The 14,865-nt window shown below is 36.2% G+C and overlaps 1 protein-coding gene across 1 annotated transcript; it reads left to right on the top strand.

Annotated features, from left to right (window-relative positions):
* Positions 1-2,851: 2,851 nt before the first annotated feature.
* On the top strand, positions 2,852-8,449 carry RB195_025789 (uncharacterized protein; the record flags this gene model as incomplete). Its single annotated transcript, XM_064214079.1, has 8 exons — positions 2,852-2,932; positions 3,027-3,158; positions 4,282-4,388; positions 5,704-5,774; positions 7,419-7,572; positions 7,680-7,797; positions 7,859-7,980; positions 8,383-8,449. 8 exons carry the CDS (start codon positions 2,852-2,854, stop codon positions 8,447-8,449), a joined length of 852 nt encoding a protein of 283 aa, XP_064069960.1.
* Positions 8,450-14,865: the final 6,416 nt, after the last annotated feature.

Here is a 14,865-nt window from a genome sequence, read left to right as displayed (position 1 = left end):
CTAAAGGAGAAAATGTCCAGAAGGGAAAAAATGAACGCGAAATTGAATATAGCGAAAAAAAAAGAGTCGAACAAATGAGGCAAGCTAGAGCTGAATTATTCCTGTTCGTTCATCACTACATAGGAGAAGATGATCTGTTGCCTCTCATATAATGAAAGAGAAAGCTAATTTCCGAGCGCTAATACCGATATTCTGCCTGGAAATATGATTCTTTGCCCTCTTTATGGAGCACTTCATTTAAAACTTGTTGACTCAAGGAATAATAATACGTTAGAGAAACTAAATAGTGCTCCACACGTTTAAATAAGTATTTGTTTTATGAGTATGTCATGAAGTTACTTTTTGCATGAACTGCATTATCCTTAACACAAATGAGTTAGGTGAATGCAAAAATTAAAAAAAAACGGGAAAAAACTGTAAGTTAGGCAACATTAATGTGGAATACATCAGTAACAAACCAGTGTATAAATGAGGTACTTCAATCTGCTAATCATAGATCAGGTGATTCCAGAAAAAAAAAAGATATGTAAATGATCCTCGACTCCTTATCGGACATTGCCAACATGTGATGACATTTGCATTTTATTTATTGAGATCGAGTTTCGTCTACGCCTCCTCAAAATCACCGCTCACATGGACTGAGATTCATTGAGAAATTGACTCGTTTAACAACTCAATGAGGTTTTTTCTGTCAGTATACAAATCCAATGAAAAAAAATGAATTCCGTCAAATACAATTCTGTGAAGGTTAAATAATCCAGACATTTTTGTAAATTGTTTTCAAACCTCATCAGGAAGACTCAAGAAAGCAGGAGACAAAACGCGTTAACTGAAAAAAGGAAAGTGGTTGAACAAGATTTTATTCATTAGGTTATTATATGCACTATCAACTCTCTTGGATAACGTCTTATTTCAAAATTGACATTTTCCTCTTCCCTCATTTCCTATTTTAATTAGCAGTTTGAAAAATAGAAACTAATTAATTGTTTTTGTTTAGTAATTGTTTTGAGACGGAAAGTAATTTGAATGAAAAGAAAGCCTTTCACGATACTCAACTATGATTGAGTAATTTGTTAGAAATATTAAAAATATTTCTGAAAAGACATTTTGCGGACATTTTCCCTCTCAATTTTTGCAAAATAATGTTTTTCCATCTGTAGCGAAAATTCATTTCTAACATCGTCTTTAAGCTTCTTTTGCGCTGCTTCTGGAAATATGTAGCTTCTAGAATCTATCCTTGCCTTCAGCGGAACGCGTTTTTTTACATCATTTGCTCGTGCATTTCACGTGTTTTAAACAGAACAAGAAATCGGTTAGTTTTCTTTCCTTATAAATGATTTAAATATCATGAATATCTTGCCAAAATCGTTGTTTTCCGAAACTATTTGTTTTTTACAAAAGAAAAATCTATAGCGCTATTGTAGCGTTCCATTTTAAATTCTTTCGTTTGACATCGGTCACATTTGGGGCGGTGAGTCAATTCTGCTGCCCTTCTACGCTGCTCGGCCGTGGCATTTGTTGGGAAACCATGGACACTAATTGAAGAGCAGATTGTGGATTCTGATAAAACTCGGATTACCGTGTACTTGTTCATATTCACTTTGTAAGTTCTCTGGAGCAAACATTCCACTGCTTTGGTATGCCTTATTTTTACAACTTCTAAATTAGCATCGGTTGTATTTTTTCTCTTGTTCTTTTTTTTTGCACTTATTGTTTGCGTAGGCTTATTAGCACTCTTCTATGCTTCTTCTACTGCACTTTATAAGATTATTTTAAGAAATCCTGCTCATTCGGTGAAGTCTCGTCCTATTTCTGGGAATATATCCACGAAAGATGCTTGACGAAGAAATTTAGTGAACTTTCCACGACTAGATGCATTGCGTGTTCCAGCTACATTCTGCACTCGCCATATCCTGTCTCCCGAACATGCAAGGATAAACTCCACGTTCTGGTTGTTTATTTTATGATAGAGAGAATGCGCAGATGTCGGAAGTTGAACGCTAATTGAATGACAGTGAATTGAATTAACCCTGAATGATTGATTCAAATATATTAGATTCAGAATAATTCTGATCAATCACAATAATCATAACCAAAATCGCAAAAATCATAATCAAGTAATCAAAATTACTGATAGTGATTATAGTCACATCGCTTCTTTATACACTGGAAGCAAGACGGCCTAAAACATTTCAGAAAGAATTAAATTCACTATAAAATACTTTCTTTCCATTATGTAAGCAATAACTTCGACTAACAAGTCAGCAGTTTTCAGCTAATACAAAACAAAAATAGATCGGAGAGCGTAGTAAGACTAAATCATATTTGTAAATTAATGTCTTAGCAGAACTAATCCAGTTCACTATCGGTCAATTCGTGTTTAGCTGAAAAAGTGTGAAGACCTCCTTATCCCTGTGTCATATCCGAAGAAGCACTTCCACCGATGTTGCACTTTGTGACCACCCATTTTCGTGTTCATCGTAGGATATAAATGGGTGGTCGTAGATCATTACCGCAATCGAACTTCTCCCCATTCATACCGGAACGACACCGCCTCCTTGTGGATCAGTTCTTATGCATCGTTTTCTTACGATTGCGCGTACATTGTGATGATCGCGCAGTCGTGTTTTGGTCTTTCTGTCACAATGTAATATAAGGAAGTGATCACCAGATGATCGACGCTGTTTTCCATTGTACATACACGATGTGCTCCATGCACTTCTCTGCTAATATCCTTTTCCAGCTTAGTTTCCTTAAGATTCTGCTCACTTCTGGAACATTTGATCCCTCTGAATATTCATTTATATAATAGTGTCTACTTTGATTCCCAAAATGATCTGTTATATCATAGATGGCTTCTGCCAGTGCACCCATCAAGGAGGTTGCCATGGCGGCAAAACGGATTCTCATGTGCCGTCCCACCTACTTTCAAGTGAGCAATTTCATTTGCATCATCATCAGTGACAGAGATAAAAAGTGCTGAAAAGTTCTAAACTCATTTAGTCCACAATTTTTTCCCATCTCAGCTGACCTACTCGATTAACCCATGGATGGATATGCGTAAAGGAGTGAACCGTTCCAAGGCAACCGAACAATGGGAAACGTTAAAAACCACCCTAGAGAATTGCGGTGCCCGAATTGAAGTAATGGAAGCTGATGTAAGCGTTGGCTTTGCCTTTCACTGCATTTCTACCCGTCATTTTGCTGTCCTCATGCATGTCTCCTTTTTTTTTCCTGGACGTTATCTATTGCCTGTCATTTCGAAAAGCTGTTGGAAGGATAGGGAAGGGCAGAGGAAATACATTTTGTCGCACTTTACAAACAAATAGAAAAGGGATTCTACTGGGCGATTTACCTTCATGTAATGCTTTTTAAAGTCTTCTCGGCTGATTTTCTTAACATGGTTCCATAAAAAGCGACCGCAAAATCCAAGAAGTACTAATTAATTTTGCTGTCTTTTATGCTTCAAAAAGATTATGTCAGAGAGATCATTATGTATTTTTTACTGACCTTAATATACTTGAATGAAATGGCAGGTTTTTGATTCCATTATTTTCTGCAGTCACAAATTCAAATTTCACGCGGTTCTACTCTAGAACGTATCATTTTCTGAGTTCGCTTCTAAGATATGGTACTTAATGTTTTTTGTCTAGTTTCATCTGGTGCTAAAACTGAATTTTTTCAGGTGTTCAGTAATAAAGTAAAATTTCAGTTGACCGCTTCAAAGAGTAATCCATTTAGGCGAAACGGTTGAGCGTAAGCTGTAATTTTTTAAATTTCTCACGCATTTAATCCTAGGACGACCACAAGGACTACTTTGATTGTGCAAAAATTTGTGTTTTTATGGTGACAGTAACTAGGCTGGCAATCAAATGATTGATAACTTTCCTGTAACATTAAAATCGGCCAAAAATCTCTGTACAATGCCACAAACAGAGATTTATCAAATATAAGAAAAACACATTTGAATGTAAATAAGACCGGCAGAACATTTTGCGTAGTTAAAAACATCGTCGCACTTCCAAGAACGTTTTGACAGCAGTCAGCACCGCAGTTTAAGCTGTTAAACAAAAAAAATGTTGTGTAAACTTCGTAAAGAATTAATGTTATTCCTTTTTCCAGTAACTTGTAATGAATAACAGAATTATGCCAATCGTTGTCGAAAAGAATCACTTTTAGTATATTAATAGTGACGACTGAAACAATTGACTTCGATCACATTATGAATTCCCTCACATATATGTTCCAAGAAAAAAATAATAATAATTTCACACATTTTAGGGAGCTGAAACTTTCCCAGATATGGTTTTCTCCGCTAATGCTGCAGTTATAAAGGGTAATCGTGCTTATTTGGCCAACTTTGCGCATCCAGAACGGAAAGGAGAGAGGTAAATATGAAACATTTTCATATTTGAGTAATCCTATCCACAACACATCGCTTAGTAAGAAGTAGAACAGAAATACTAGTTAGAGGTGTCAGGAATTTCCTCGAATTATCAGGAATCACATAAGCCTTCATCAATCAGTTAATAGCAGTCACATAATCAATTATTATTTCACAACGCTTTCAGGCAATAACTCTGTTCCAGACACTGACTGCTTAGAAAGTTTTATAAGTGTTTTTTCGTTCTCTGTGTTGGATAAAAAAAGTGCAGAAGTCGTACGCTCTTGGATAATCTTTTCCACAGAGGTTTTTGAGTCAACAAGATTTTATACATCGAGGAATTCCTTTTTCTCAATAACTTTTGAAAACGTAAATCAGCTCTCTCAACAACCTATGTAGATACTTAAAGAAGAAGAACAGAAGAGATGTTCTTAGATACGTTATAGCTGAGGAAATGCATAAGAACATGTATTTTTGACTCCTAATCCTGAGAAGTGGATCAAGATTTAGCAGATATTTCTGGAACGTTTTAATTATCTTCGATTTTTTGCGGATTTTAGAATTTCCAAGCCATCTAGCTTCGCATTTGAATACTTTGTGATTCATTTGTTGTTAGCTCAAATTTATTCGTTAACATCACGTCTCCATTTAAAAAAAACTCTACGTGGCATGTTAAAAACAGCGTCGACAAATCGAAAGATTATTGTTTTTTGTACGTTTCCGGAAATCCAGAAAAGAAAGAGTTCCAGCAAATTTGGAATTGATTGCTAGGATATTGTTCAACGATCATAAATCGTGCACATCATCTTTTTGTACGGAAAATGCACCCATGCGATAATTTTCCCGTATCTGATGCATTGTTTACACCGATTGCGATCGAATATGCGCTGATCACGGCGGCTGTACGTCATGAAGTCGAGGTCATTGTTGCCTTAATACTGGGTCATGTATATTTTGATGGATATAATCAATATTCCTATAATGTAAAATTACTGCTATAACCTACAGGTTTGCCTTAGTAAAACACAGAAATCCAGGGAGAGCATAATTGTTGGTCTTTAAACGATATCTTCCATACTAGTTTTGAGTTAGATTTAAAAAGATTTAAAAACAACAACAAAACCACGAATATGCGTTATCGGATGGTTGGATAAAGTGCATATTAACAAGAATATGCAAACTGTATAGGTATTACAGTGTTTTTGGGCTTTTATTAGCTTTATATGGGTAATATAAGTACGTAGTAAGGTGGAATGCTATAGCATTACGAGTAGCCGTTATAATATAAGTTCAAATTAAAAATAGCAAATTATTTTTAGATATTTTTTCGAGCAATGGTTTACAAAGCATGGGTACGAGTGCGTAGGCGATTTGGATATTCCATTTGAAGGTAGGTCGTTCTCGTACAATTTCCAGAAAGAGAAGCCGCTCCACCCTACACTCGTAATATTAAGAGTACTGGATCAATACTTTTCTTTTATTTGATACTTTTCATTTCTTATAGCTTCCTTACTATTTTCGTAAAAATTTGTTATATTATTTCTTTCTATTGGTAAAATGAGGATTGAAATAGTCAAATAATTAAAATTAATTAATAACTAATACTTAAAAATTGTTGCCTGAAGACCCACATTTCTGGAGTTTTTTTAATCATTTTATTCTATGGAACAAATAGCGTACTCATAAATGGAAAGTGTTCTTTTCTGTCAACAAAAAAAAAAGCCTTAAGTCCTGTTTCCGGGGAAAAAATCTTAAATCTTCCATATATCTGATTCAGTGTGTTTTAGCATTCCTATTAAGATACGAAATAGATAATGTCAGATATCGTGAGCGCAATGAAACGAAAATAAAATCAATATATTCCAATGAAAAGACTCAGTACGAAATGCGATCCATAAAAAATATAACTCCCAAATCCTTGTTCATTCGTCGCTGATGGAAAAATTGTGTGCCAAGCGGCGCAATTCAAGGACCGAGAGAAGGAGATCACAAGCAAAGAGCATTCCTGATTGTGGGATACTATCTGTTCTGTAAATAGGCGCAAAGCGAGCTGATCGTGATTTATACCACATAATCCAAGGGATCAAAAATTGCATTGAAAATGTTTGGAGGATTTTTTTCATTGAGGAAGTATGTATTAGCAACATTTATATTTGTTATATTCTACTACAGTGTTACTTATTTGATTCTGAATGCTCTAGTACATCCAGCGGCTCCTTTATTTTACTAAAACTTGTGAGATATTTCTGGAAATCAGTTGGAAAAAAAGGCAGCGGATCTATCTTAACATGTATACATGTAGCAGATCTTTCGTCAAATAAACAACAGAAAAAGATAATAGCGCTCCCTTTTTTTGAAATGAAGAGAGATTAGGATCTTTTCCTCTTTTTGCTGTAGCAGCCCTTGCCAATACGTTTTAGTGGTGCGACAGTTGAACATAATAAGTTTAGACAGAGTTAAGGGACCCTTGGATTTTAAACCGTAACTAAAAAGAGAATCAAAACGAGTATATAGGAGTCGAAATGATTTAACTGATCGAGTAATTGGTTAATTTAAATAGTGTTTTTTAACGGAGAGTTTAGTGAGAAAAAAACAAATGAATTAGATTTGACGTAGGTACACACGTGTTCAAATAGTACAAAGAAATCTTATCTGGAGTGTGTCCGGAAAAGGACCACCCTTACTGATACGCTTGCTTAAGCATATCAGCACAGTAGCATTGATTGTAAGTAAAAAGTTTTACTAAACAGTTTTTCTTTGAATTTGAGATTTATGAGGTACAATTATTAAAAGTAGTTCTTTCTAGAAGAACTACTTTTAATAATTGTACCTCATAAATCTCAAATTCTACGAGGTGAAAATAAAAAAAAAAATTGGCAAACGTCTATGAATTTTGAATAGGGATTGCCTTTTTGTGTTAACGATAAAAGTATTATTAATTAAAGTTGTGAATTATGTGAAGGGTCCTTTTTTCAGATCTTCGAAAAATTGCTACTACTCAACTCGCTTTTTTTCGAAACAATGGTTTTTCCAGGAGCAGGTGATGCTCTCTGGGGAGGTGCGGGTAATCGAACCTTATTCACCGGTGTAGGACCACGAACGGATGTTCGTGCACTGAGAGATTTAACCGAGAAATTGGACGACGGCACATCATGGAAAGCACTTGGATGTCGATTAGTGGATCCAAGGTAAGCCCAATGTTTGATTCAGAAGTTCCATCTCCATTTTTATATAATTTTTTGGGACTTTCAGCACTGGTTCTGGAAGAGATAAAAAATTTCATTTTAACTTTTAGGTTCTATCATATCGATACGGCATTCTGTCCTCTTAATGAAGAATTAGCTATGTACTACCCTTACGCGTTTGACCATATTAGTCAACATAATATGCACAATGAAACGGATCTTTTACCGGTAAGCATGGAACAGAAGGAATATTCCAGAATAAAATACAGCGAAATTTGCTGAATTCCAGGTTTCTGACAGAGAAGCTCGAAATTTTGCTTGCAATGCTGTGGTGGTTGGACGAAATGTGGTTATGCATCATGAAAACGATGAAATTGCGGGTAAACTGGAAAAGCTTGGATTCAGTGTGAAGTAAGTACAGTAGAATGCAAGCAGACTTTGCAGACTAGAGTTTGAAAGCTGGGAAACTGGAAAATGAGCTAATATTTGTGGAACTGTCACATCGAAAGAATGTTGAACATTTTTTTGCAAAAGAAAACATCTTTTTATATGATAGGCCATATTTTGCGATTTTCAACTACATGATATCGATGAAATATTGGTGTAGTGAACAACTTAAACGAGAATCAAAGACGAATGTAGGATCCTTGATCCATGACGGATCGAGCCAAATGTTTACAAATCATTGCGATGCAGATTCGAGCACAAATCTCCGATTTCCTATGTGTGAAACCACTCCTCCAGATATTCACATAAACTAAAGATCCAACGGAAAAAGAATGACTTCTATGTGATTTAGATTGTTTTTTTTAGATTTGTTGATATGAGCGAGTTCATCAAGAGTGGAGGATCTGCAAAATGCTGCACACTAGCGATCTGAACAGCTTTTTACCTTAACATAATTCCTTCTTTCCTATACTTACTGATTTCCACTTCAAAATATCCTCTTACCATTTTTTGTTGCAAACTACTTCCTTAGCAATTATGTGCTAAACACATTTGCCGTTGTTCGCTTCTCATGTGCAACTTTTTTCATTCAAATTGTGATATTAATAGCAGTAGTGATTTCTAAAAAAAAATTTTTTCTAATGAATAAGAAATTGTCATATATTTACATATGTGCACATGATATCAGCAACTGTGGTTTCAAGTGATTAATTGCGGTAGAGTTTTCTTATCTGCACTCTAGTAACTTAAAAAAATAGATTTTGGGATATACATAATGGATCGATCTGATCCGAAAGAAAAAAGAGTCCTATATGTAAGTACAGACAGGATTTATGGGACCAATGACAGAACGGTAAGATTTTTGTCAGTGTAAATGGATTAGAATGTAAGGTCAGTACAAAACAATTCTACATTAATCAGACTCCATTTCACCGGGATTTTTGAGGTTATGCTGTCCTCATTTCTTAGCCTTCAAGTCAAACCCCATAATAGTCCTTATATCTCTCTAAGTGTTCTGATCCAGAGCGTCACTAAAAATTAAGCCAGGCGAGAAGCATATGGCAAATGTAAACATAAGTTTCAGTTGTCCCAAAATCCACAAAAATTTAGGAGGACACATTTTTCGACCTCCGAATACACAACACATTTATGGCATGCCTGTATACATAAAGGCAACACCCCACGAATCTGGAGTGGGACGGGTTTCAAGCGGGGCCTGTACGGGGTCATAGATTGTGGGGAAGAGGATGATTCCGTTCAGATCTCCCTGTATTAGTGTAAACAGACGAACGTTCCTTACGACGGCTTCCGTTGCAATGCGCAACCGTTGCGCCCCGCCCCTCCTGCGATTCGTCCGAATGAGTTTTCGACGTGACGTACAGGCGTGGAAAATAAAGTAATAGTAGCGCTTTAGGAAAAAATTATCCCAAAAAGATAACAATTGAAGAATAAGAGTCCGAAGATAGAGGAAAAACTGTAGGCATTGATCGCTCCGGATTTCCACAACACTGGCACAGGTCCACCTTCTGGAACTCATAATTGACAAGTTTTCTGAGCATAAGTAGTGGCAGAATTGTGATCATTGTAGAGAACTTCAAATTTTGTCATAAACGGCACTACCGTTACTCACACCATCTTCTGTTCGATCACTTCCATTCAATACTCGTCCTAGAAGAATGCGAACATTACTGTATACGTATTGTAAAAAAAAAAATTAGCGGTTTATTTTTCGGTTGCTCAACAGGCTATGACCTTTTATCTCATCTTTAGTTTCTCCATACTTTTCCTAGAAATGTAAAATCTACTGGATGTAAAGCGATCACGATCAAAAGCTAAAGGTAAGGGTTTCAGGCGTTTCCAGTTGTTTCCTCACATAATACGAGAGTTCTGAGTTTATTTCCACTGATTATACCTTATAATTAATTGCTCTGTAGTGCGGGAGATACAAAGTGAACGTCGACCGGCTAAGGTGATAAGACGACAATAATTGAGAGACGGCACAAAGTTGTGACAAGTTTTTGTCACAACTTCGGGAACACTCTTTTTCAGTGGTATACGTCGTCCAGAAGACCAGTTGCAAAGGGTAGACGATAACCGCTTCAGAGGTGGTAGATAGCATACATATTTTTGCAGATGCCTTGCTCTGATTGGAGGTCACAGATGTGTTCGCTTACCTCAAACCTCAACAATTATAACTCCACTCCTTGGAGGAAACGTAAAGATGTTCGATTTTGAGTTCTTTTCGTTAGTAGGTAAGATTCATGACGTTGTTTGCAAATGTCGTGGGAAAACCGAAAGTACCCGCTTCAAATCCACGAACCAGAAGTTGCGGGAACATCCGAGTCCTCAGTCGTCCTTACAAGGCGTTTCTCCACATCCACAGAATTGACGAAACGAAACTGTGAATGGTGAATTACTGATGAAATTGCCTAATGAAATTGTCTTAAACAGTGCGAGAAATGAAGTCTGTTCAATGACGAATGAGGTTTCATCATGTCAATCCGTTAGTGTAAAGAGCTGCTTCGTTGGGAGCATTGATCCTCAGGTAACGTGAAAAATCGCCTAAAAATCTAGGAACCAGAGACCATGAATGATATCTACTTCTGATATCTGCTACTTCTCCTAAAATCTACTACTTTGCTCTAACAACCGTACCTCCCTTCCCTCGTGAGGCTACATCATGCGCAATAATTCGCCGAGATCTAGGCCCTGCATAATGACCCGCCTCAATATTAGTGTATGAATATGATGACCACTTACTTCCTGTACATTAGTACAAAACGTGAACACCACAGTCGGCTATGCACTGTTTAGCTTCATGGTCCACAATGGCTTGGTTGTCGCTAGGACGGTTTCGAACCAAGGGTCGATAGTGCGTACACAGCGGAACCTTTTGCCGACTGCGCTACATACGCGCTCCTAATTTATTTAGGCCCAGCTAGACGTCGCTGGATCATTCTTGTGAAATCTTCTATTTCCGTCATTTCTGGGAAATTTAGCTCCATACCTCTGATAAAAAGCACGAAAGCGGCCACATCGAAGTGGAATCAGAGTGAGAGGCCTGCTTATCCTTCATCGTGTACAGCTGTTTTGGAAATGTCGATTTAAAAGCGTTCCAAGGAATTAGATGCATTTAGAAACAGAAATTTTCGATTATTGGGATCTCCTCACTAGGAGGTTTGGGCTGAGACGTATTTCAAAAGTATTCCACTGAAATCTAAAGGGTGTGTTACCGTATTGGTGACTACATTTGAAAAGAACAGAATAAACCAAGAGAAGAATGTTATACCTGCAGAGCGACATTCTTCAAAATTCTCTGCTCTTTTTCTTTTTTGTTCCCTTTATTTTTGATTCTACCTGCACTCTTCGCTCTTGTAAATCAAAATCGCCAAGTCAAAAAATAATTATTAAACAAATTTTTGTACGTCCTCTGGAATGGCACAAATAAGTGACGTAGGAAAATAAAGTTCCACTGAAATACAAATGTGAATTAAACCACCAAAATGTGGATTTAGAATGAGAATCCACGGCTATATAGTGAAACAGAGCCCCAATTCCATTAATCTTCAATTTCAAGGGTTTCCAAGGATTTTTAAGAATTTTGAAGAATAGAAAACACCATCCCGCAGAATTTCTTTTTAGAGAAAATCATTTTTCACAAAATCAATGCCATTCAATAGCCTGAAAAAAACATATCCACTTGAAATCTGGAAAAAAAAAATCCGATAAATCGCAGAAGAATGAGTTATTTGTAAAACCATATGGAAAGTTTTCATCTTTACAGGTTCAAAAGTGACCGCATTTAAGACATATTGTGGAGCAAATTGAACTAATCCATAGGACAAAGACTGTTCCCAATTGCGTTGTGCCGGCAAAAGGCAAATATAATTTGTTAGCGATTTATGAACTGCTAAAATCACAATGGGTAATGTAAAACACCGAAGTTGTAACTTCAGCTGCAAAAAAAAATTGTGTTGAGCTAAAAAAAGTCAAGCACTTATTTGAGGTACAAAGCCATCCCACAACAAATCGTTTTCTTGCAAATTTTGTATGAGAATAATTTTTAAGCTACTGATGTGTATCGTTCCTGTAATTGAAACATGTTACCTTAGAGAATTTTTCAACATCTCTTCAAAGTTATAATATTACTGTTGTGAGAGATATCAAATTGTTCCCAAAAGTATTCAAATTACTAATATGTAGCTATTATTTCACTTAACGAAAAAAGTATTCATGTCAAAAACCACATATCCTTGGAGTGCAATTATCTCGGACTCAGCCATGCTGCGGTGTAGCCGCAGGTTTTTTAATAGAAATATTTTAATGGTAGGTTTTAAGAGTTCTAATTATATCCTATCGATACAGCAAACACACATGAATCTATTGATGTATAGAAAATAAAATAAAAAAAATAATAATAAAAAATAATAAAAAAATAGAGATCAAATTGAGGTGAGTTATGAAAGAAAAGGACTAAAAAGACGAGGATCCGCTGTCGAAGAACTAGCGATTCTACTGTACATCCCGTCCCCACAACTCCTAGAATTTTAGACATCAAGGCACTCAATGCCGTCAGTCCGCACCCGCCCAATGTATTGTTGGCAAAATGCTTAAAGGCATCACTCCACGAATCTGAGGTGGTGCAGATTTCAGGTGGAGTATTCGTATACAGGATGGGAGACTACGGAGAGGGGGGTGATTCCGTCCATTTCTTCCTAATTGCCGTAAAAAACGGTCCGGAAGATACGGCTTCATTCGTTTTGGCGCACCATTTTGTACAAGAGGTTCGATTGGAGCGCGCCAGTCCTGTGCGGCGCTGCATCTTCCGGACCGTTTTTTACGGCAATTAGCAAGAAATGGACGGAATCACCTCCCTCTCCGTAGTCTCCCATTCCGTATACGAATACTCTACCTGAAATCTGCACCACCTCAGATTCGTGGGGTGATGCCTTTAAGGGAAACGTCCCAGGAATTTTCCCCATTTTATGGATGTGCGTGAGTCATTTTGTCGGAGGTGTTTTCACACATTTCGAACTGATGGCTCCGAATGCTGTTAATGTTTCAAGTTCTTGGGTTTACAAAAGAAATTCGTGGATTTTTCTTCCTGGATACTCACGAATTGTACATTACATAAGCACTAAATCCATACAGATTACGTTCTGGACCATTCTTGGGTGAAGAGATCCCAGCTAGCAAATCCTCACAGACGCTTCCTTTGAAACTCTTCAAAGGTGATTGTTTTCTTTCGCAAGTCATGAATTTCTAGGGATCTTGCAGTTAATTTCAAAAACGATGAGTGTTCATGAATAATAAAATATTTTTTAGTACTTCAGATAAGGACGACAATGGACAATGGACAAATATAATGGATTTCTATGTTGTTCTATACACACTTTATTTTCCACCAGTTGTATGGGCCTTCTAAAACTTAAGGGCCAAGGGAAATTATTGCTATTGTTCTGATATTGAAAACATTGGAGAACTTCTTGATGAGTTTATTCCGACACGAGATGGGCGTTAATCTGTGCCCGTATTCCACAATTGTTCAAAATATCCTTCAGTAAGGGTTTTTGGAAGCCTATCAACGTTTTATATATTTATATTGCAGTTTTCTGTGCGTGCATTTACGAATATATATATATATATATATATATATATATATATATATATATATATATATATATATATATGGCTTATCATGTTCAGATATTTTAATTCATCTAAATTTTTTCATTTTATTTCACATATTTTACCAATGCTACTGTGCGATAAGGAGACGTAAGTCGCTCACTTTATCGAATATGCACAAGCTAATAAAAGGATACAGAGCTAATTTGTGGATAATAATTTTTCATAATTGCTTGTTGCTGTCTTCCTTTCCAATAAATGACGTGATAAACGTTGCTCTGAATTTCAGAATAAAATAAAAATAATGCTTCAATATTAAATGCACCTCCTATTATAAAATCAGTGAGAACATGGCTGAAGTAAAGCGTCGCAAAAAAACCTAAAGTAAACTGCTAATACATATCTGTAAGAATATACGATTTTATAAAAATTTCATTAAAAATTGCACTGTATCTTATTTTTAAATCATTACCAGGATGATCATTCGTGGCCAAAGCGAGACAAAAAAGCAGTGAGGAGAGTAGAGATGAATTTTTCCTCAGTCAAGGTTAACGCGAATAATTACAAACATTTTTGAACAAAAATAATCTATTTCAATGAAGAAAACCTTTGTAGGATATCCAGCAATTGATGTATGATCTCTCTATACTGTACAGCGCGCGACAAACTTCCTTAATTAGACTTCCTCAGGTGGCTTAAATTTTTGCGTTTATATATATATATATATATATATATATATATATATATATCAATTTTTAAGTTCCTGGCTACTTGTTTAGCTATAAATTTCACTTATTTCAGAGAAGACGACGACAACAACATAAACCTAAAAATTACAATTTATAATCCATTAAAGATTTGAAACCTTCCAAGTTAAGAATCCTTAGTTGGGTAAATTTTCTTGAGTTTTGCCCCAACTTCTTAAACGCTTGTGTGACGTCATTGTGTACGATAACCTTAGTTTTGTAGAATTTTCGTAAACGTTCCTTCTCCCGAATAACACCACGAATTTGATCCTAGATTTCTAGGCTACCGAATGTACACAAAAGAATTGCAACTTCTAGAGAGGGCTTTCTGCAATATTGCACCGAGAGGTACTGTAGTCACTATACGGTAGCTTGAGATGATTTCAGGCGAGAAAAAACCATTGTACCGCACTGTGTCACAGTTGGTATGTTGAATAAATATTATATTACCTCTCCTTCTGTTCTTCTCTTTCCT

Source organism: Necator americanus, chromosome X, assembly GCF_031761385.1.
Source record: "Necator americanus strain Aroian chromosome X, whole genome shotgun sequence".
NCBI classification, from domain to species: Eukaryota; Metazoa; Nematoda; class Chromadorea; order Rhabditida; family Ancylostomatidae; genus Necator; species Necator americanus.
The sequence above is the reverse complement of the archived record's forward strand: the minus strand, read 5'-3'. Positions and strand labels throughout refer to the sequence as shown.